Source organism: Salmo trutta, chromosome 13, assembly GCF_901001165.1.
Source record: "Salmo trutta chromosome 13, fSalTru1.1, whole genome shotgun sequence".
NCBI lineage: Eukaryota > Metazoa > Chordata > Actinopteri > Salmoniformes > Salmonidae > Salmo > Salmo trutta.
In genome coordinates, this window is record NC_042969.1 from 77,413,314 (window position 1) to 77,435,166 (window position 21,853).

The 21,853-nt window shown below is 44.5% G+C and overlaps 2 protein-coding genes across 2 annotated transcripts; both read right to left on the reverse strand.

Annotated features, from left to right (window-relative positions):
• Positions 1–2,215: 2,215 nt before the first annotated feature.
• On the reverse strand, positions 2,216–7,375 carry LOC115206554 (heterogeneous nuclear ribonucleoprotein R). Its single transcript, XM_029773670.1, has 11 exons — positions 7,209–7,375; positions 5,916–6,082; positions 5,680–5,798; positions 5,411–5,518; positions 5,183–5,296; positions 4,794–4,970; positions 4,386–4,521; positions 4,087–4,292; positions 3,749–3,901; positions 3,550–3,659; positions 2,216–3,451 (listed from the first exon to the last, which is right to left on the reverse strand). The coding sequence occupies exons 2-11, from the start codon at positions 6,076–6,078 to the stop codon at positions 2,920–2,922; spliced, it is 1,818 nt and encodes a 605-aa protein (XP_029629530.1). The 5' UTR covers positions 6,079–6,082; positions 7,209–7,375; the 3' UTR covers positions 2,216–2,919.
• Positions 7,376–17,775: 10,400 nt separating this feature from the next.
• Positions 17,776–21,583, reverse strand: smco4 (single-pass membrane protein with coiled-coil domains 4). The gene is made up of 2 exons (XM_029773671.1): positions 21,275–21,583; positions 17,776–18,673 (listed from the first exon to the last, which is right to left on the reverse strand). Exon 2 carries the CDS (start codon positions 18,532–18,534, stop codon positions 18,355–18,357), a length of 180 nt encoding a protein of 59 aa, XP_029629531.1. The 5' UTR covers positions 18,535–18,673; positions 21,275–21,583; the 3' UTR covers positions 17,776–18,354.
• Between the last annotated feature and the right edge of the window lie 270 nt (positions 21,584–21,853).

Below are 21,853 nucleotides of genomic sequence, written 5' to 3' on the forward strand. Positions count from 1 at the left end.
GCTCTTTTGTGGGGAAAAACAAATTCTAATTTGCTGGACCTGGCTCCCCAGTGTGTGGGCCTACCCCCTCCCAGGACCACCCATGACTGCACCTCTGCCCAGTTATGTGAAATCCATAGATCAGGGCCTAATTATTTTATTTGAATTGACTAATTTCCTTATATGAACTGTAACTCAATAAAATCTATGAAATTGTTCAATGTTGCGTTTATATTCTTGTTCAGTATAATAGCTCACCCTTTTGTAAAGGAACACAGTTAAAACCTGTCTGGGGTATGTGGGACGATTTCGTCCCACCTACGTAACAGCTACTGGAATTCCAGTGGCGCGATTTTTGAATCGTTAGAAATACTATAACTTCAATTTCTCAAACATATGACTATTTCACAGCTATTTAAAGACAAGAATCTCGTTAATCTAACCCCACTGTCCGATTTCAAAAAGGCTTTACAACGAAAGCAAAACATTAGATTATGTCAGCAGAGTGCCCAGCCAGAAAAAATCTGACACCCATTTTTCAAGCTAGCATATCATGTCACATAAACCCAAACCACAGCTAAATGCAGCACTAACCTTTGATGATCTTCATCAGATGACACACCTAGGACATTGTGTTATACAATACATGCATGTCTGTTCAATCAAGTTCATATTTATATCAAAAACCAGCTTTTTACATTAGCATGTGACGTTCAGAAAAAGCATAACCACCGCAAACTTCCGTTGAATTTACTAACAGTTTGCTAAATTACTCACGATAAACGTTCACAAAAAGCATAACAATTATTTTAAGAATTATAGATACATTACCCCTCTATGCACTCGATATGTCCGATTTTAAAATAGCTTTTCGGATGAAGCACATTTTGCAATAATCTAAGTACATAGCCCGGCATTACAGGGCTAGCTATTTAGATACCCACCCAGGTCAGCCTCCACCAAAATCAAATTTCCTATAAGAAAAATGTTCTTACCTTGCTTGTTCTTCATCAGAATACACTGCCAGGACTTCTACTTCAATAACAAATGTTGGTTTGGTCCCAAATAATCCATCGTTATATCCAAACAGCGACGTTTTGTTCGTGAGTTCTAGAATGCTTCTTCGCGGTCCCGCGCATGGCGCGTTGGCTTGTCAAAAATGTCTAAATATTCCATTACCGTACTTCGAAGCATGTCAACCGCTGTTTAAAACCAATTTTTATGCCATTTATGTCGTAGAGAAGTGATAATATTCCGACCGGGAGTATGCATTGAGCCTAAACAGCCGAATAAAATTTCTCCTCAGAAGCGACTCATGCACGCGCATCATTGAAAGGTCCTCCGAGCAGCCACTTACAAAAGGCGATAATATGTTTCAGCCTGAGGCTCCCTCGTAAACCTTCAGGTATTTCCCGGGCTCTGAGAGCCTATCGGAGCCCTGGGAATTGTCACGTTACAGCTAAGATCCTTACTTTTCAATAAAAAGAGGTAAGACGCACGACTCCTTGTCAGACAGGGTACTTCCTGCTTGAAACCTTGTCAGGTTTTTGCCTGCCATAGGAGTTCTGTTATACTCACAGACACCATTCAAACAGTTTTAGAAAATTCAGAGTGTTTTCTATCCAAACCTGAACAATAATATGCATATTCTAGCTTCTGAGTTGGTGTAGGAGGCAGTTAAAAATGGGAACATATTTTTCCAAAATTCTCAATACTGCCCCCTAGCCCAGACAGGTTTTAAGGTTGAGTTTGTTCCTCACTCAAGCGATGCTGCTCTCACTTCACCACCTGGATAAGTTGGAATAAAAGGAGAAAACAAATACAAACAGCGATATAATGGGACAATAAAAGACTAAAAGAAGATGTTTGCTCTAAGCATTTCTCTATGGAAATACTGAAGGGCTTGAGGGGTCATTGCTACAGCGACAAAAGACAAACGATTAGCACCACTGACATTACTTATGATCATTTGCTAATAACTTTTTAACCCTTTGGAGATTCTTGGTCTGTAATAGCAAATCACTGAGTAATTGCGCCTCATGGTGTTTGAGTGGAGGTGAGTTGCAGCTGATCCAGGGCCTTCAGGGAAGTGGAATGTATGAGTTCTTGGTTGTTCTAGTGTTCCAGTTTAATCCAATGTAAAAGATTAAGGTAGAAACATTTGCATTGTTGTACAAACAAGCTGCTATGGTGTTACCAGATCATAAGAGTGGCATTTCCTGAATAAAAAAATACATTTTTTTTTTTTAAAGAGTTAAAATGTTTTTATTCAGTCATTCATACATTGTCATAAATTCTTTTGGTATTTGACAATTGAAATTTGGTCTCTTGATTTATTCCATGAGCAAAAAGCTGAGAAAATATTTTTCCAAATGTGAAATTTGAGATAGATTTAGGAATAGACTAAATACTGAATGACCCCATTGAATTTGATGGTATCTGGCAATTGAATAAAACAATTTTATTGAAACGGAATAAACATAAAAAGTTATGAAAACAAACAGAGAAACTGCTATGGCTTCCCAAAGAAAACATAGGACGTTATTGTACCAGCAAAAAACAAAATAATTTACCTCTAGAAATGTTAGACACACTTTTAGGTAAAAGTGATGTGTGTTAAAACATACGTCCCATGTAACAGTAAGAAAGCATTCAGCAAAACAGTTACATTTACATCTATAGGCCAAAATACAATTCTAGCCAATCAAGCAGATTCTGGGGGTCTGACCACTTTTCTCTCTCAGTGATGTTTCTTTTCTTCATGAGGGATGGAGAATAAAAAGTCAAAAGAATTGCAGCCAAATGTTTTTTCGGGGGGTATTTCTGTTGTTGTACTTTTCTCAAAAGCCTTTTTCATGTGTCTTCTTCATAACCTTAACCATAGTTACCGGAATAGTCGCCACCTTGCTGCTGGGTGATGGGCTGAGACCCCCAGTTCTGCTAGTTGGTCTGCCGGCGCTTTGAGTCAGGCTGGTTGAAGACGTCTGCCTTCCTCTTCCCGCCCCCATGGTTCCCCCTGGCTTTTCGGTTACCGCGGCCCCTCTGTGGCTGGAAGGGTCCCCCACGGGCCCTTACTCTGCCATCCCTGGGCCCTCCAATGGGTGGACCCCTCTGCGCATAGCCCTGTGTGGGTGGTGGTCTGCGGGACCTGGGTGGGGGTAGGCCTTCCCTGATGGGCAGTCTGCCATGGCCCCTCATGCTGTACAAGTCCTCGTAACCGTAGTGGGGGTCCTCATAACCGTAGTGGGGGTCCTCGTAACCGTAGTGGGGGTCCTCGTAACCGTAGTGGGGGTCCTCGTAACCGTAGTGGGGGTCCTCGTAACCTCTGCGGGGGTCGTGATAGTCAAAGCCGTAGTAGTCATCGTAGCTGTTGTAGTCTGGGGGATAGGCTGCATAGTCCCCGCCCCCTCGGCCACGGACCCTATCTGGTGGAGGTATGCGTGGCGGCGGGTGGTTGTAATCGGCATCATTCCTGCAGAAAACATATCAGCTTCAATGTAATCCCATGATGGGAGATCTACTCAATCAGATAATAGATATTAGTAAATCCCAGTCTCGCTGTGGCCTCACCTTCGGTTTCTGGTGGCCTGGCGCTGAGCATTTCGCGCTTTCTTCCTCTTTGCCATTCTTATCTCAATCTCCCCTCCCCCCAGCTCCTTCCCATTCATTTCTGCCATTGCCTAAGACAAACAGGAAAATTGTTACATAGCCGAAGCAAGGTAAACCCCCTCCCACAAAAACTGAAAACCATGAATATGTTTTAACCCACCTTCACAGCTGAGTCCTTGTCTTCAAAGTGGACAAAGGCGTAGTCTTCGATCTTATTCAACCGGTCCACTTTACCAAAGGCAGAGAAGGTCTTCTCCAGTAGCTCCTCTGTGACTGAGGCGGCCAGCTTCCTGACAAACAAGACCTTCACCTGCTGACTCACACGGACATCAAAGTTCAACTCAGTTCAGAAAAGTATAAATAAAAGCACAAGTTGAATAAAAGACAACAGAAGTGGAACACAGAGGGGCTAAAACAAAACAAGAGATGGGGAGAGAAAGAAAGAGGTGTGAGAGAGCGAGTGAGATCCACAAAGTGAGAGAGAGAGATGAGACTCACCTGGGCCAAGGCACCCGCATTGCGCTCAGTGACCGGGTTGGCCCACTCCACAGTGACCGGGTTCCCCCACACCATCACCGTGTCACTCATGAGGCAGAGGCGGGCCTCGGCTGCAGACTTGTGGTCCTCGTACTCCAGGAAACAGAAGCCACGGTTCTTCTCCTTGTCATCCGTCTGGGGGTAGAGGATCACTTCCTGAAGACCCTCTGGAGGAAGAGAGTCACATCACTTATATCTGACCAATGATGACCCACAGAACATAAAACAATGTAAACAAAATTGGTCTGCACTTAACTGACCTGTGACTTTGCTGAAGTCCTCCAATATATTCTCTCTGGTCTTGTTCTTTGGGATTGATCCAACAAACAGGCGGTTGTTTGCTACGGATTTGCATACTCCAAGGAATTTCCTATACCGGATTTCATAGTTGTCACACTGAAAACAAGAGTAGAGGAAAGATGGCTTTGTAAGGGTTGAAAAGGTAGCTGAAAGTGGTCCGACAACTGCTCCAATGAAATATGTATCACATTTTGGGTCGGTTTCTCAGACACAGATTAACTCTGGCCCTAGACTAAAAAGCCCACCCAATGAAGATTCCCTATTGAAAGCGATTTTTAGTGAAGGACCAGGCTTAATCGGTGTCTGGGAAACAGCCCCTTGGTTCTTAGAAGATAAACTAAGACTACAGACTGGCTGCAGGGACTTACAAGTTTCACTGCCTCAGTTGCTGCATCCTTGTCGCAGAAGGTGATGAAGGCGTAGCCCCGGTTCTGACCAGACAGGGGGTCCATCATTAACCTCAGGTCCCAGATTGGGCCCGCTTTCTCAAACAGAGGCACCAGCTCATCTTCATACAGGTCCCTGGGGATCTTTCCCACAAACACCTAAAGGCAGAAAACAGAGCCTGAGTGAGGGTTACACATTGTGATCGGGGAAGACTGCTGTTGTGTTGCTATAAACTTTTCTGTTGACATTCTTGGAGCCACAGTCTTGCAAACTACTTTATCATCTCTATATCAGTCAATGGCTTTGCCATGATGACCATGACCCTTTCAAATAATGTTACTTGAAAATGAAGCAACTCCAGCAGCTTTACCTCAGTTCCCAACCCAGGTTGTGCTCCATTAAACACATCCTCTGGTGGGGGTCCTCCGTATTTCCTCTGTTCGGTGGTGATATCCAGGGTGTATCCTGTCCGCTCCAGCAGAGCCTGGGGAACACATAGACATCAGCATAACCACTACATAACCTGAGCAGGTGTACAGACACACACAGGAAGTTCTATTGACGCAACTGAATGAATTTTCAAACTGCTGCATTTTACCTTGATCTTGGACTCAGCTGGACCCTTAGTGGATTCTTGTACTTTATTTCCTTGCTTTTCCCTCTGTCTGTACGTCTTCATAGCTGCACAAAGAAAAGCACTTTTGTTCTGGAAATTAAACCACAGCAGAATTGATTTATGTATTGGTGTTATGTGCAGAGGAAAAATGATAGACCCCTCAATGCCAACTTCTTAGACTCTTTCTAATGCATCATCATTTAAACTGACTTCCATTCATTCTCGTTCATTCAGCTCCCCCTGTAACTCACCTGCACATGAGATAGGTCACTTTCTTTGAACTGTGAGAGTACAGACAGCGCTCCCTCTTCATTGAATGCCCGCAGAGCATCGATGACCCCCTCTTCTAGGTCAGCGTACGCCAGCAACCCTGTGGGTACAAGACAGATTACTACTATTACAAACTGGCCTTTCATGGATCCTCGAGCAACATCATGTATCTTTAGAAAATAGATTAGAGTCAGCCATTGTATGACAGATGACCCACCGGTTGAGAATATGTTGTCGAGACTCTCAGCCACGTTCTGCCGCAGTCCAGCATCCATGAGTGTCTGGTAGTTCTCTGTGTGCTCGCTTTCGGCCGCGACTTCAATAGGCTCATTTTCCTCCTTCATTGGTGCAGAACTATCGTTCACCTCGGCAGCAGCCATTCTCCTGGGCGAAAGGGGAATAGAGATAAGATAAAAGCAGACTTCCAGTTAAAATGTTGCTCATTCGAACATAATATTTGACATTCTAATCTAAAACACAATCATATTGTAGTGGAGAGGGTCGAAAGTTTTAAGTTCCTCAGCGTACACATCACGGACAAACTGAAATGGTCCAACCACACAGACAGCGTGGTGAAGAGGTGCAGCAGCGCCTCAGGAGGCTGAAGAAATTCGGCTTGTCACCAAAAACACTCAAACTTTTACAGATGCACAATCGCGAGCATCCTGACGGGCTGTATCACCACCTGGTGAGGCAACTGCTCCGCCCACAACAGTACGGCTCTCCAGAGGGTAGTGAGGTCTGCACAACGCATCACCGGGGGCAAACTACCTGCCCTCCATGACACCTACACCACCCGATGTCACAGGAAGGCCAAAAAGATCATCAAGGACAACAACCACCCGAGCCACTGCCTGTTCACCCTGCTACCATCCAGAAGGCGAGGTCTGTACAGGTGCATCAAAGCAGGGACCAAGAGACTGAAAAACAGCTTCTATCTCAGTGTAAACAAGCGTAACGGAACGGTTGGTATCTTCTGGCACTCTTAACAGTTTGTATCTTTCAGATGGTAGCTAAAGATGTTGTAAATGCATCAGAAATGCTTAAACATTCATTTCAATACGAACAACCGTGGTCTGCAATAAATACCTGGAGACAAGTTAAAGGTACGTTTATATCGGGGGAAAGCTAGCTACAGTAGTTAGTCAAGTAGTCAAGCCAAAGTACTGTAAGTAAAATGTTACGCTAAAGATGGCTTTGCGGTGTTTTTCTTGACTAAGCACCGTCCCGCCCCCTTCCAACAGCCAACGTTAACTAGCTAAAAGACTGGATTGTCACAATTTGGAACTTTCACATCCAACCAAATAATCGTTTTAGCGTTAGAAATACCAACATTAAAAAAACACAACCTAGTATCAAGTTTCATAAGCTTGGCTACGCAAATAGCTAGCTAGCAGGGCTAACGTTAGCTAGTTAAAGCCAAGGCCTGTTAGCTTGCTGGACACCTTTCAGAATTCGAATTAACCATCCTCCAAAAGAGGTCAACAATTAATAGTTAACAAACACTTACCTATCTTTTCCAGGAAAATAACAGTATCGTTAAATATTTTTTTCCAGCAATTACCCAGAAGAGTGATCCAATATGATAGATATGAATAAGATGTTTGAGAAGAGTCGAAGCGAGAGGGATTACTTCTTCTTCGATGGGGTTTAACGGCGGTTGGCATCCAATGTTAATGGTGCATTACCGCCACCAGCTGGACGGGGTATTGAATAAGAAACAACAACAAAAATAAACATTCCGGGAAAGATGGAAAACGACATCATACAAAATAAAACACATCAACTAAAAAAATAAAACATCATACTTCGTCAATCACAGTCCACTTCAAAATACATCCCTACACAGGCTACATTCACCAACAGGATTTCTTGCACCGCCTTGGCTGTGAAGACCCCAAAAACGTTCAGCGGCATTCACAGTGACTCCAATTTTCTTAGACTTCTTCTCCAATTGTACTGTACAGTTTGACCATTGCAATAAATCATACAAAGTCCACCTTTTTAACATGTAGCATTTCACTATCCCTCGGTTGATGAGAAACATTCACAGGTCGTGGTGGCTCTACTACCATTACTTCTTCCCCGCCACTCGTTCCTTCCAATTCTCTCACCGCCTCCAGATAGGAGACAGTCCTTACCCTTGCAACCTCATTCTCCTTCACCCTGACAAGGCACTCCAAAAATTCAGGCGCATGTTCACCTCCACAGTTTCAGCATTTCCCTTCATCTGGCATATGATATTCTTCCCTTCTGCACACACGACACAAGCACTAATCTTTTACATTAACGACACTGAAGGGGCTTGTGCACAAAAGCTCTTACAGGGTATCTCATGAATCCTAACTTCATATGTTCATCAAAGAACAGTAGCATGGATGAAGTGAACTTCTTTTCTCTGTCCACCATACAGGTCAATCAACGTGCACCAACCACTCCATCGATGTCTTCAGTTATATCCTCTGCCTTTATTTCTTACACCACCCCAGAAATAACCCCCTTGATAGGCGCCCTGCTACGAAAATCCATGCAGGAAACATTCCACTCCGCAGACACACAAAAAAATCGAAATGAGACCACTTCTTGTGACTCTCACCGACTCCACACTTTACTGCTCGTTTCCCTTTTTCTTCGCCACGGTAACCCACTCATTCTCACTTCCTGTACTATTAGCTTCACTTGACTCACTAGCAGTTTCAAACAAAACCTCAATTTCCACCATCTTCCCGGGCCCCCAAAATCTGTCCGCGAAATAATTCTTCTTCTATGATATAATGGCAGTCCGCAAACAATCGTTTATGTAAATGCAGCCACCTACTGTGCTGGAATGTATGATCAATCATGATCTGCCCAATTCTGTACTACCATGAAAATAAAAACAAATAAATCCCTACTAAGGTATACTACACCCTCCCCAACGCCATTAAACATTATCATGCTGAAACACTCCACCCTTGGGATTTTTCAGCATGCCAACAACCATTTCAACAGTAACATCTGTTACCCCAATCTCTCTTTTGCGGTCTCCACAATAACCTTCAACCTGACATTTCTGCTTTCCACAACCCGAGTCGTATTGATAACCTTACCAATAAAAGCTATTCAGTCAACTTTACTCATTATCAAAGTGTCCTTTGACACTGCACATTCATGAGAACACGATTTCTGAACAGACCTCCAAACCATGCCAGGACCAGCAGAAACACAAGCCCCAACATTAGGTCCACTTACTACAGGAGCAGCCATGGAAGCTCCATCATTCCACACTGTAGTTTCACCAATCTGTCTTACAGCCTCTGCATATGATAGATCATTACTAATTATATATCTCTGAGCCTCTCTCTGCACCTGGCATCCACCAAATGCTGCACCATGTCCCCCCCCCCCCCCCCCACAATTACAACACGTAACCTTCACATTGCTCCCATATTCACCGTAAGCATGTTCCCCTCCACATCTCTTCCTTCCTTTACAATGAACAGCTACATGTCCCATTCTTTGGCATTTAAAACACCGCAATGGGGATGGGACACGTTCTCTGACATTGAAACTAAGGAATCTTATCTGTACTTTCCCAGGCATAACCTTCTCAAACTTCAGAAGCACTGATAGGCTTTTACTTCTTTGAACTAGTCCCTTCCTGTACTCCGTGTTCACCTATGACTGCGTGACCAAGCACGCCTCCAACACCATCCTTAAGTTTACTGACGACACAACAGTGGTAGGCCTGATCACCGACAACGATGAGACAGCCTATAGGGAGGAGGTCAGAGACCTGGCAGTGTTGTGCCAGGACACCATCTCTCCCTCAATGTGAGCAAGACAATGGAGCTGATCGTGGACTACAGGAAAAGGTCTGAACAGGCCCGGGGCTGCAGTGGAGCGGGTCGAGAGTATCAAGTTCCTTGGTGTCCACATCACCAACAAACTATCATGGTCCAAACACACCAAGACAGTCGTGAAGAGGGCACGACAACACCTTTTCCCCCTCAGGAGACTGAAAAGATTTGGCATGGGTCCCCAGTTCCTCAAAAAGTCCTACAGCTGCACCATCGAGAGCATCCTGACCGGTTGCATCACCGCCTGGTATGGCAACTGCTCGGCATCTGACCGTAAGACGCTACAGAAGGTAGTGCGTATGGCCCAGTATATCACTGGGGCAAAGCTTCCTGCAATCTAGGACCTACTGTTTAAACTAGGCAGTGTCAGAGGAAACCAGTCACCCAAGTCATAGACTATTCTCTCTGCTACCGCACGGCAAGCGGTACCAGAACGCCAAGTCTAGGTCCAAAAGGCTCCTTAACAGCTTCTACCCCCAAGCCATAAGACTGCTGAACAATGAATCAAATGGTCACCCAGACTATTTACATTGACACCCCCACCACACCCTTTGTTTTTAGACTGCTGCTACGCACTGTTTATTATCTAAGCATAGTCACTTTACCCCTACCTACATGTACAAATTACCACGACTAACCTGTACCCCCGCACATTGACTCAGTACAGGTACCCCGTGTATATGGCCTCGTTATAGTTATTTTTAAAAGATTCTGTAGTTTATTTTGTAAATATTTTCTTAACTCTAGTCCTTGAACTGCGTTGTTGGTTAAGGGCTTGTAAGTAAGCATTTCACGGTAAGGTCTACACCAGTTGTATTGGGCGCATGTGACAAATAACATTTGATTTGACATATTGTTTCAGCACAGCTGTTGCTACACCAACTTCTTCTCCATTTCCAAGTGTTGGCTTTGGGGATGACCAGTGAAATATACCTGCTGGAGTGCATGCTATGGGTGAGTGTTGCTATGGTGACCAGTGAGCTGAGATAAGGCGGGGCTTTACCTAGCAAAGACTTCTAGATGATCTGGAGCCAGTTGGTTTTTATTTTTATTTTACCTTTATTTAACTAGGCAAGTCAGTTAAAGAACAAATTCTTATTATCAATGACGGCCTAGGAACAGTGGGTGAACTGCCTTGTTCAGGGGCAGAACGGCAGATTTTTACCTTGTCAGCTTGGGATTCGATCTTGCAACCTTTCAGTTACAAGTCCAACGCTCTAACCACTAGGCTATCTGCCGTCCGTTTGGCGACGGATATGTAGTGAGGGCCAGCCAACGAGAGCAAACAGGTCGCAGTGGTGGTGTGATAGATAGTCAGTTTTACGATGGCATGTTTGGCAGCATGAGTGAAGGAGGCTTTGTTGTGAAGTAGGAAGCCGATTCTAGATTTAATTTTGGATTGGAGATGCTTAATGTGAGTCTGGAAGGAGAGTTTACAGTCTAACCAGACACCTAGGTATTTGTAGTTGTACACATATTCTAGGTCAGAACCGTCCAGAGTAGTGATGCTAGTCGGGCGGGAGGGTATGGGCAGCAATCGGTTGAAGAGCATGCAGTTAGTTTTACTAGCATTTAAAAGCAGTTGGAGGCCACGGAAGGAGTGTTGTATGGCGTTGAAGCTCGTTTAGCACAGTGTCCAAAGAAGGGCCAGATGTATACAGAATAGTGTCCTCTGCGTAGAGGTGGATCAGGGAATCACCAGCAGCAAGAGCGCCATCAATGATATATACAGAGAAAAGAGTCGGCCAGAGAACTGAACCCTGTGGCACCCCCATATAGACTGCCAGAGGTCCGGACAACAGGCCCTCCAATCTGACACACTGAACTCTATCTAAAAAATAGTTGGTGAACTAGGCAAGGCAGTCATTTGAGAAGCCAAGGCTATTGAGTCTGCCGATAAGAATGCAGTGATTTACAGAGTCGAAAGCCTTGGCCAGGTCGATGAAGATGGCTGCACAGTACTGTCTTTTATCGATGGTGGCTTCTCACCGCCATTTCCGACTCCTCGGCTTGAGCAGTCACCTTGTCCATCAAAGACTGTAATGTTCTAAAGACAGTTTTCAGAAACTGGATGTGACGACCCACAAAATACTTATTCTTGTGTGATTTTTTATTTTATTTATTTTCCCCCCTTTCCCCCCCAATTTTGTGATATCCAATTGGTAGTTGCAGTCTTGTCCCATCACTGCAACTCCCGTACGGACTCGGGAGAGGCAAAGGTCGAGAGCCATGCATCCCCCGAAACACGACCCTGCCAAGCCGCACTGCTTCTTGACACACTGCTCGCTTAACCCAGAAGTCAGCCACACCAATGTGTCAGAGGATGCGCCTGGCCCACCACATGAGTCACTACGATGCTGGGAAATTGTGCGCCACTTCATGGGTCTCCCGGTTGCAGCCGGCTGCGACAAAGCCCAGGATCGAACCCGGATCTGTAGCGACGCCTCTAACACAACTCTAACCCGTGTCACCTCGACCTGCCTCTCTCGCACCGGACAATTCCGATTCCCAGCAACATGGGCACCCCTACAGTTGACACACACAACTTGTTCCACCGAAACGACACATTCCTCTGTCCCATGCCGTCCTGCACACTTCTCACATCTTGGAATCTCCCTCCTACACACTGCTGCAACATGATCATATATGTGCCACCTGAAACACAGCGGTGGGTTCAGCACAAAAACTCTAACAGGATAACTGACACTGTATATCCTAAAATGACTTTGTCAGGTAAAGACTGATTAAAAACTCAAAGGACAGACAGTGTCTCCTTTGTTTCACCCACTCGCCACCGGGTCTGCGTCGTACCAAACGACGGGCGTCACAAACACTGGGAATCATGAACTTCAACTGATCCACACTTAACACTCCCCGAGAAAACACTCCTTTGAATGGTGCCCTGTTCTTAAGAGCAACGCAAGAAACAGATATTGACCTGAGTTGTGTGGCATAGAGCACCAGCTCCCTCTTGGCAGAAGAAATACAAAAAAAACATCACAAGTCTACTTTGGGTTACCGATTTAACAGTACCCAACTTCTTTGCCACTTAGGTAATTCCCCCTCACTCTCATCGACCTCACCATCTGCACAATAGGACCATGCCTTATTTAGCGCTTTTTTTTACGCTTTACGGTCGCCATCTTCTGCCCTGTGTGTCGACCATACTTATAATGCCGTCCTCATGGACATTGCCCATAGCCTCGGCTCCGTCCTCGGTCAAAAAATGCACCTAGCTCACGAAAATAAGACCACAAAGTAAATCCTTTTTGTATGGAGGTCAATGAGGATCGTTGTTTTCTTCTTCTGTATAATAGCGGACTGCAAACAAGCATTAGAGGTGCATGCCGCCACCTGCTGCACAGTGGTAAACTATAGAAAAAAATATCCATTCTAGGAAAGGGGGGAAAACAATACAAAATACTAAAATAGACACACAAAAAAGCACCCCACTCCTTCAGTCATATTCCAAAACAAGTCCCATCCCTGTGCAGAAGCAGGGGCCCGTGAGGACAGAAACATCCTTTGACAGGATTTCTTGTAAATTCTCTCTGATTTCTTCTTTGTTTGTGCAGTTCATGACCATAGTAATAAATTATACAAAGTCCACCTTTTTCACGTTATATATCAGGATCCATTGACTGCCGAAAAACCTTCACTGGTGCAGTCTCCTCTTCACTGGTGCAGTCTCCACTCTTCTCGAAACTTCCAGATAGGAAACAAACTGCAGTCATTATTATCACAACCTCTGTCTCCTTCACCCTAACATGGTAATCCAGGGACTCGGTGCATGTTCGCCACCACAGCCTAACAGGGTAATCCAGGGACTCGGTGCATGTTCGCCACCACAGCCTAACAGGGTAATCCAGGGACTCGGTGCATGTTCGCCACCACAGCCTAACATGGTAATCCAGGGACTCGGTGCATGTTCGCCACCACAGCCTAACAGGGTAATCCAGGGACTCGGTGCATGTTCGCCACCACAGCCTAACAGGGTAATCCAGGGACTCGGTGCATGTTCGCCACCACAGTTGCAGCATGTAACCTCAGCTGGCATAGGATATTCTTCCCGTCTGCATACACTTGATACATGCCCAAATCTTGTGCATGTATTAACACTGGAGGGGCTTTTGCAAAAAGCCTAGCTTTACAGTAAAAGGGAGAGATTTAGCCAAAAAAATAAATATAATATGGACGAAGTGGGTCAGGCAATGTGCACCAATCACTTCACCTACTTCCTCAGGTATATCATCTGCATCCATTTAATGCGCAACCCCACAGATAACCCCCTTGATAGGCGCCATGCTTCAGGAAATCCATGCACAAATCATTCCATTCAAAAATATTTTTGGTGGCATAATGCACACTTCTTCTGTTCCGCGGACACAACAAATCTGAATAAGACCAGCTTGTGACTCTCGCCGACCCCACCTCACCCAACGCATCTATGACACTCCTCGTGACTTCAAACGGATCCCCCAGGTAACACTGCTCAAACCTCTCACTCCGACTAAACGAATCTAGGGATTTCTTAGTTTCCATCACAACTTTACTTATTTTGTTTCCATTTTGTTTTTCACGACTGTAGCCCCCTCGTTCTCGCTGTCTGGTGAGTGTCAATTTGCAACTTGAGACATATTTGATAGAATTAAGCACCGCACGTTTAAGACAACATTTAACCATTGTTCTCCCTTTTTACGTCTGGTCTTAAGAGATGGGTCACCGTTGTTTGATACTGTTTTGCTTGGTTTATTTGGTTTGGGCTGTGGGCTAGTTTGGTTAATAAACCGGGAATTCATATACACAATCCCGTCTGGACATTTGTTCATTTATGTTCTAGCCAGGTCATTACAGTATGTTTACGTAGCGCCATAATACCAATGAAGTAGAAGAATGGCCCCACCTAATCGGTCATGGCTAAAAGGGATACAGCTTTTGTTGTTGCATTTCAGCTAACCCTAACCCTTTTTCTAAATGTAACTTAATTCTCCTAACCTGCTACGTTAGTTCTACTAACCTGCTGTTTAAGTTCTCTAACCTGCTCCAAAATTCAAAACTGACAAAAGATGTATCCCATCTAGTCAAAAGCCACATGATCTCACATCCTCCAGCCTGCCTTCCATCTTTGAAGACAGAAAATATGTGCAACATCAGAATCTATATCACAAAGAGATTTGATGAGTGTCCACAGGTGCTGCGTAGAAATGGTCTGACTGGGCGCTGTTCCTGGGAAGCTGTTCCTGGGAAGCTGTTCCTGGGAAGCTGAGCGTAGTGGGAAAGGGTTTCATGTAATTGTGGCATATATAGACATGAGCAGAGTTGGTAAAGGCCGTAACTGTTTGCTTGCTTACAATAACAAATTCTGCCGTCTGAGACTCATCAAACTGGCACAATAATGAGAGCAGTCATACCTGTCCCCTCTTCCTGTGCTGACAGAGTTGGGGTGTATCTGAACTCCTCACAAGGCACTCTATCCTTCTACCTAGTCTCCTCTGACACACATTCCACTCCACCTTCACTGAACCCCTCTATCCAGCATTTTCAGTCAATGACTATTCATCAGTGTCCATGTGCTAGGTCTACAATGAGGAGTAAAGGAGGGTGATGTTGAATGTTTACTAATAAACTGTTGTTATCCTGAGTCCATGACAGATGGAGTCTAGACCATATCCTGCTCAACGCGATCAGTTGACCTAGAAGATAAAATGTTTGAACATTTCAGTGTTCTGAATGACCTCCATTCTCAACATGTTTGTGTCTCTGAGGTCAAGTGTTTTATCCCAAACCACCACACCTCTGACCCCAGCAGGTATTGGGATAGAGAGACAGGGCACAGAGATAGAAGTCGAAATACGAAGTCAGCCATGCTTGACTTGCAACGCACCATCTGTCTCCCTCCAACTTTTAATGAGACACCAGGAAGAGAGATGAGACTTCAGCATAGGGAAGAGGCTGGATGAATTCAAACAGACATCTTGTTAGACTACAGCTCTTCTCCAAGGTAATGGTCTGTGTATTTTTGCCGCATAGTGGATAGATAAAAGGAAGAAGGGGTATGGTGTGAAGTGCTGTAGTCTCGGCTTAACCTTCTATATTTCCCACTGCAACACCGGCGCGATTTATACTTCTAACCCCTTTTAAACATTGTGTTTGAGCGACATACTTCTGGGTTGTACCATTGGATTCATCCATTTCTTCTGCACCAGCTTTGTCAGTGTGATTAACGGGGCCGGGCTAGAGCGGTGTTTGTGAGACAAAGGTGGATCCCGAAGGGCTGGACATTCAGATAAATGAAAGGCGGATAAATTAAAAGCAGTTTTGTTGGGGTCAGGTTTAATAACCTTTTTGATGCTCTTACATTTATGGATAGCTGCTCATTAAAAAACCGATCTACACAGAGGATTCACCAGTCTTAGCTTTAATGTGTGCTGTCTTATGCAGCTTCTAAGCTTTTTAAGGAGCACATATTCTTAGATCATGTTCTTTCCCCTTATCATCCTTGCCAACACTCAGATTACTACAGGGCAGAGTAAGATCCAATTGATAGATTGTGACAGGAGGCCAATTTAGCATGTCTAATGATGAGGAATGAGTCATAATTTCAAAGGATTTTCCTGAGGCTGTTTTGCCCTATGCAGTCAATTACTGCTGGATAACAAACTCATAACTCCTCTGTTATGTATAAAATAGGCTAGGTCTATTCCATGTTACGTCACAGATACTATCAAATTCAATCCCAACATGTTAAGGATAGCTTCAGACTTGTACCTCACTAAGGACATATCCATACCACCAGTCTCTCAATGTAAAGATCTGCATAGAGACAATGACCAAGGAGAGAGCACACAACTGGGTTTGTTAAAACCACTTCTCATCCAAAGCAAGTCAGACCTTGGGCAACAGGGACATACAGTACACTTAGGGGACAGTAGAGACTCTGTGCTCTTCAGTGTTCCTAGAGGATGCCAGGTGACTTCTGCTCCATCTGCATTACTGCACATGGGTAAAGGTACACAATGCCACCAAATAGACTAGAGCAAGGGTATTCAACGCTTACCCTACGAGGTCCAGAGCCTTCTGGTTTACTCTAATTAGTTGTGCCCACCTGGTGTCCCCGGCCTAAAGCAGTCCCTGAGTAGAGGGGAACAATGGGGGAAAAAGCAGTGGAACTGGCTTTAAGGTCTAGAATAGAGTTTGAAGGGACTAGAACAACAAAAAAGTCTTTCAGTTTTCTTTATTAACTGAAAAGGCTCATTGTCAAACATTATAAGGCACATATTTTCCTCATCTACACAGATGTCATACTGAGCAACTCAAGTCAAAAGTTGTCAGTAGCTTAAAAAAGGTACAAAGTGTGTAGCGCTGGGATTGTACATGGAATAGTGTCATTATGTTCTCCTGTGACATATTCGCAATCTGTCCAGTACAAACACCACATTCAATCAGGACAAAATCCTGAGTTGCATTCAACTATTCGAACAGACAGGACCAATTGCTGGCATGTTAAAATACATTTCTTTTTCTTCAAATCACACATTTGTGGATGTATACATTCTACAGACATAGCTTGGACTGCTGGACTTTGTCATGTGACTATAATCTTAACACATTGCTCAACAATGCCAGTAGATTCATTCATCTGATCACACTTCCTCAACCTTTCGCCTGATTAAAACATCCCCAGGTCAAACTTGGCAAGCTATGCCCTAAAAGTCCTCTTGTAAACAGGAAATTGAAACTCTTTAAGACAGCACCAGAGCCAAAATGAATCCTACCGTCGTTACAGAGCGATTGATAGACATGTAATGCAGTGTTTCCCAACCCTGGTCCTCCAGTACCAACATTACACATGTTGTTGCCCTGGACAAACCCACCTCAATCATCCCCAGCTTACAATTGGCTCATTCATCCCCCCCCTATCCCCTGAAACTATTCCCCAGGTCGTTACTGTAAATGAGAATGTGTTCTCAGTCAACTTACCTGGTAAAATAAAAAATAAAAAAATTCAGCTCATTGAGGGCTTGATGATTAGTTCAATGTGCTTGTCCAGGGTTACAATAAAAATGTGTATTGTTGGGGGTACTGGAGGACCAGGGTTGGACTGTTGGGGGTACTGGAGGACCAGGGTTGGCAAACACTGATGTAATGGATATAAGTTCTGCCCTTGAGCCAACATGGCTGCCTTAGTTGCCACACATCATCCATCAAAAGGCACCTATGAAGCCACTACTGTAATACTTTTTTTGCAGCTCATTTCTCTAGTGGCAAAACTGCACTTGAGAGGAAGCATCAATTAAGACAAATGGCAGGTCTCTGAGGACCACACAGACAGACAGATCGATATGAGAGCGAAAACGTGGAACGGGGTGGGGATGGGATGAGTGACCAGAAAAGGTCTATATGCATGTTAAGCTGGCAGTCAGGGGAAGGGGTGGTTGGGGTCATCCTTTGGGTGCAGCAAGTCTCTGGGTAAATTGGGACCCAGTCCATGGTGGTAGGGCAGGGGCATGCATCCCCATTGGGGCCCAGCCATCTTAGAGCCGGTCCCTACCCTTCCCCTTGGCCCAGATCAATTAGATATTGCTCCTATGGTGGAATTACTACTACACTGCTCAGGGCTCTCCAACGCTGTTCCTGGAGAGCTACCACCCTGTAGGTTTAGGTTCTCCAGGAACATGGTTGGAGTGAAGACCGACAGGATGGTAGCTCTCCAGAAACAGCGTTGGAGAACCCTGACACTGCTTACACCTATTAAGAACCTACAGACATACTAACATTGAGGGGTTAGGGCCAAGGTGAGGGGTGTGGAACCGGTCATTACTCTATGGCTCTGGGCATGGTGGCCACGTAGACAAAGACTACGATGAGCAGCACCACCACAGCCAGCGTGGGTAGAACCACTGTGGCCACCTGCGACCGGGCCTCCTGCATGGCCGCCTTACGCTCCTTCTTGTCCCTGGACGTCTCCTTCTTGGGCTTCCCCTTCAGCTGCCTCATGGTGGTTCCCTCCCTGGGTGGACACACTGCAGCACTCAGCTAGGCTCAGCCAAATCCTGCAGGTGCAGTGACTCCCTCTACAGTTCTGGAGGTGCAGTCGTTGGTGGTCCACTTGCTCGCCAACACCACTGGCACGCACCTGTGAGCAGGAGGAGAACAGGCATTAATGAACATGTTGTTTCCTATCAAACAGCCTGTCAATCACACTATGAACTAAGAATAGTGGGGTTGGTTACTATACTTAACGAGTCAGGCTACGGCTATGTATTTTGATTAATTTATTGGTATCTTGGGTTAAGTCTGACTTGGACTTAAGTGAGACAAGATAACTACATATCTATATTACAGTTAGCCAAATCCACAAAAGTGGTCAAAATGACCACTTCTAAAAATGCTACTAATTGACCGTTATACAGTTCATCTTCCTGTGCCCCGCCCAGCACGTCTAACATTTCCGTCACACTGACAGAGTCATTGCACAAAATAGTACGCAGCATCATCCGGATATGTACGCAGCATCATCCGGATATGTACGCAGCATCATCCGGATATGTACGCAGCATCATCCGGATATGTACGCAGCATCATCTGGATATGTATGCAACAAATAGTTCCAACATTCACCTTCTGCTCCCATTTCTGTCAAGCTGTCTACACATACAGTTTGATGCATATGTTCTATAAATCCAACATATGCGCAACACCGAAGGCACTGCAACTGCCTCCGCAATGCAATGCTGCAAGGCAAACGCATCGTTCCATTGGAAATTAATGTAATTCTGGTGTACCAAAATGCAATGATGCTGTTGATGTGATCAAAGCGTAATGGCAACGTTTTCACCGCAAGATCTCAGAAGAGAAATGACTCCCGTTGCTATGGCAACCACACACAGGGCAGCAGAACTGCTGCACATTGTTGTTACTTAACGTACAAAAAAAAAAAAAAGGTCACTTCAGACATCTCTTGGATGCTGCATTCAAGGCTACATAAAGTGATGCAGTGTAAATTCCATCATTGTATACACGAAGCCTTCATGTCAAATTCTCCTTTAGATAATATACTGTGGATTCTGGTGAAGGCCAAGGCCCATTCTCAATATTCAGCAGTGTCGTAGTGGCTGAAACATTCTTGGAGGTTGCTGCAGACGGGGAGAGTCTGGACCAGTCAGCAGTAGTTCCACACATTCAGATGTACAGTACTGGACTACTGCTTTCAGATTGAGTAGGAGAGCCTCTCCACATCACAGCAGTGACTTAGAGTTAGATAACCTAGGTCATGTTCAGAAAGAGAACATTTTCAAAGTGAATAAAACAGAGGTAGGCTACAACCTGATTAATGAAAGAGGTAGGCTACTAACTAAATAATGAAACAGGGAGGTTTGGTTGGACAAAAATAACCTTAATTTTCAGTGTGCCCCTATTGAACACAACCATGGCATTTCCAGATATAGATTTTTCAAATACTGTAACTATTTGGTCCAAGTTCTCTTGAAGACAACTTTTGCGTCGAGTCTAGCGTTCCATTTGCAAGGCATAACAAAAAAATAAACCAAGCAAAGCATCAAACAGTTCTTCGCCCTAAATGCCCTTGTGTTACGACAGCTCCCTCCACACGTGCATACTGAGTGCGCACACAAACTTTGTTAAGCCTACAGAAACTCCTAAAAAAATTTAACCAACTGATAGGATAAGCAAGCTGCATTCCTTGCCAAATTACAACAGTTTTATCACAAATTCAAAAATGGACTGATTGACTGAAGTGACAAAATATGTTTGAACCAAGCCCTTTCCTGTTTCAGCATGACAATGCCCCAGTGTAAAAAGTGAGGTCCACACAGAAATGGTTTGTTGAGATCAGTGTGGAAGAACTTGACTGGCCTGCCCAGAGCCCTGACCTCAACTCCATCGAACAGCTTTGGGATGAATTGGAACGCAGACTGCGAGCCAGGCCTAATCACTTAACAGTGCTCGACCCCACTAATGCTCTTGTGCCTGAATGGAAGCAAGTCGCCTGAACAATGTCCCAACATCTAGTGAAATGCATTTCCCAGATGAGCGGTGGCTGTTAAAGTAGCGGGGGGCGCAACTCCATATGAATGCCCATGATTTTGGATTGAGATGTTTGACGAGCAGGTGTCCACATACACTATATGACCAAAAGTATGTGTAACAGGTAGGATGCCAAACCACCTGGTGTTCAGCAAGATATAAAGCTTAATTTACAGCGGTTGTCCACACGGGTAGATAATGTGCACAGCATGTTGTTAATATGAAGCCACTTAGTTACCACTTATGTTCATATAGACCGTAAGTATTTAGCTAGTTCGCCTAGTCTTTGGTTCTCGACAGGAATGCAACCATACAAAAAAAGTGTAATTTCACGTAATTATCTGGTTGATAGTTTCCCCCCTTACCTTCCTCGTAGTTCAACAACTCCTCTACATGTGACCGACTAATACTGGCGATAATGTAATAATTTATAAATCAGCGTATATTTCACAAATCATTAGCCTGATATAGCAACTAGTTAAGTTAAGAACTTCAACGCCGAAAACATGGTTTCGATTTTCGTGTAGCCTAACGGTAGCTAACTAGCTTATCCCCTAATGTTAGCTAGCTGGAATCCTGTAGCCAGCCATAACGGTATTGACGTTGGTTCATACTGGCGCCACCTCTCCCAGTCGAAAATATAAACGAGATTGCTAGCCAAGTAGCGTTACTTTAAGATACTTTTACTTACCTACTCAATTAACAATATCCACGTTCCAATGTTTCCACAAGAGAAAAGAAAATAACATCCACCTTGAATTTGTAACGTTATGCGCTTCGGTTTTGCCCGTGTGATCTGGTCCAGTTTCACCAAGCTTCTGTTGCTCTGCTACTCATTCCGCAGACTGCCCCTTGTACCTATGTATATTGCCGCGTTCACTTACTGGTCGGGACTAGGAAACTCGGACATTTCCGACTTGCTATAACTGCTTGAACGTGACACGTGTATACAGCAACTACAACCACTTAGCAAGTCTGAAGTTTCCGAGTTTCCTAGTTCTGACTAGCAAGTGAACGCGGCATGTGCTCTGAACTCGGGAGATTACGTGGCAAATTGCAATAGAGCTCAGACAGAGGATGAGGCCAAATAGACTCACCAGTGCGCCCTATAGGGCAGGAGCGACTTAGAAACTAGTACATATATGTTTTCCTGTCTTGCACCTCTAGATGGGGGTAATATGTCCAGTGTTACTAAGCAACAAGTTAGATTAATAAAATGGCGCCGACAAAATGGCGCGTTTTTAGGAAACTATGCAGGATTTTTTTTAAA

Coding starts and splice junctions, on each gene's coding strand:
- LOC115206554 (XM_029773670.1), bottom strand. CDS start 6,078: ATGGCTGCTGCCGAGGTGAACGATAGTTCTGCACCAATGAAGGAGGAA. Junction 5,799..5,915: donor CGACAACATATTCTCAACCG/GTGGGTCATCTG, acceptor TTGTACCCACAG/GGTTGCTGGCGTACGCTGAC. Junction 3,660..3,748: donor ACAAGGACTCAGCTGTGAAG/GTGGGTTAAAAC, acceptor TGTTTGTCTTAG/GCAATGGCAGAAATGAATGG.
- smco4 (XM_029773671.1), bottom strand. CDS start 18,534: ATGAGGCAGCTGAAGGGGAAGCCCAAGAAGGAGACGTCCAGGGACAAG.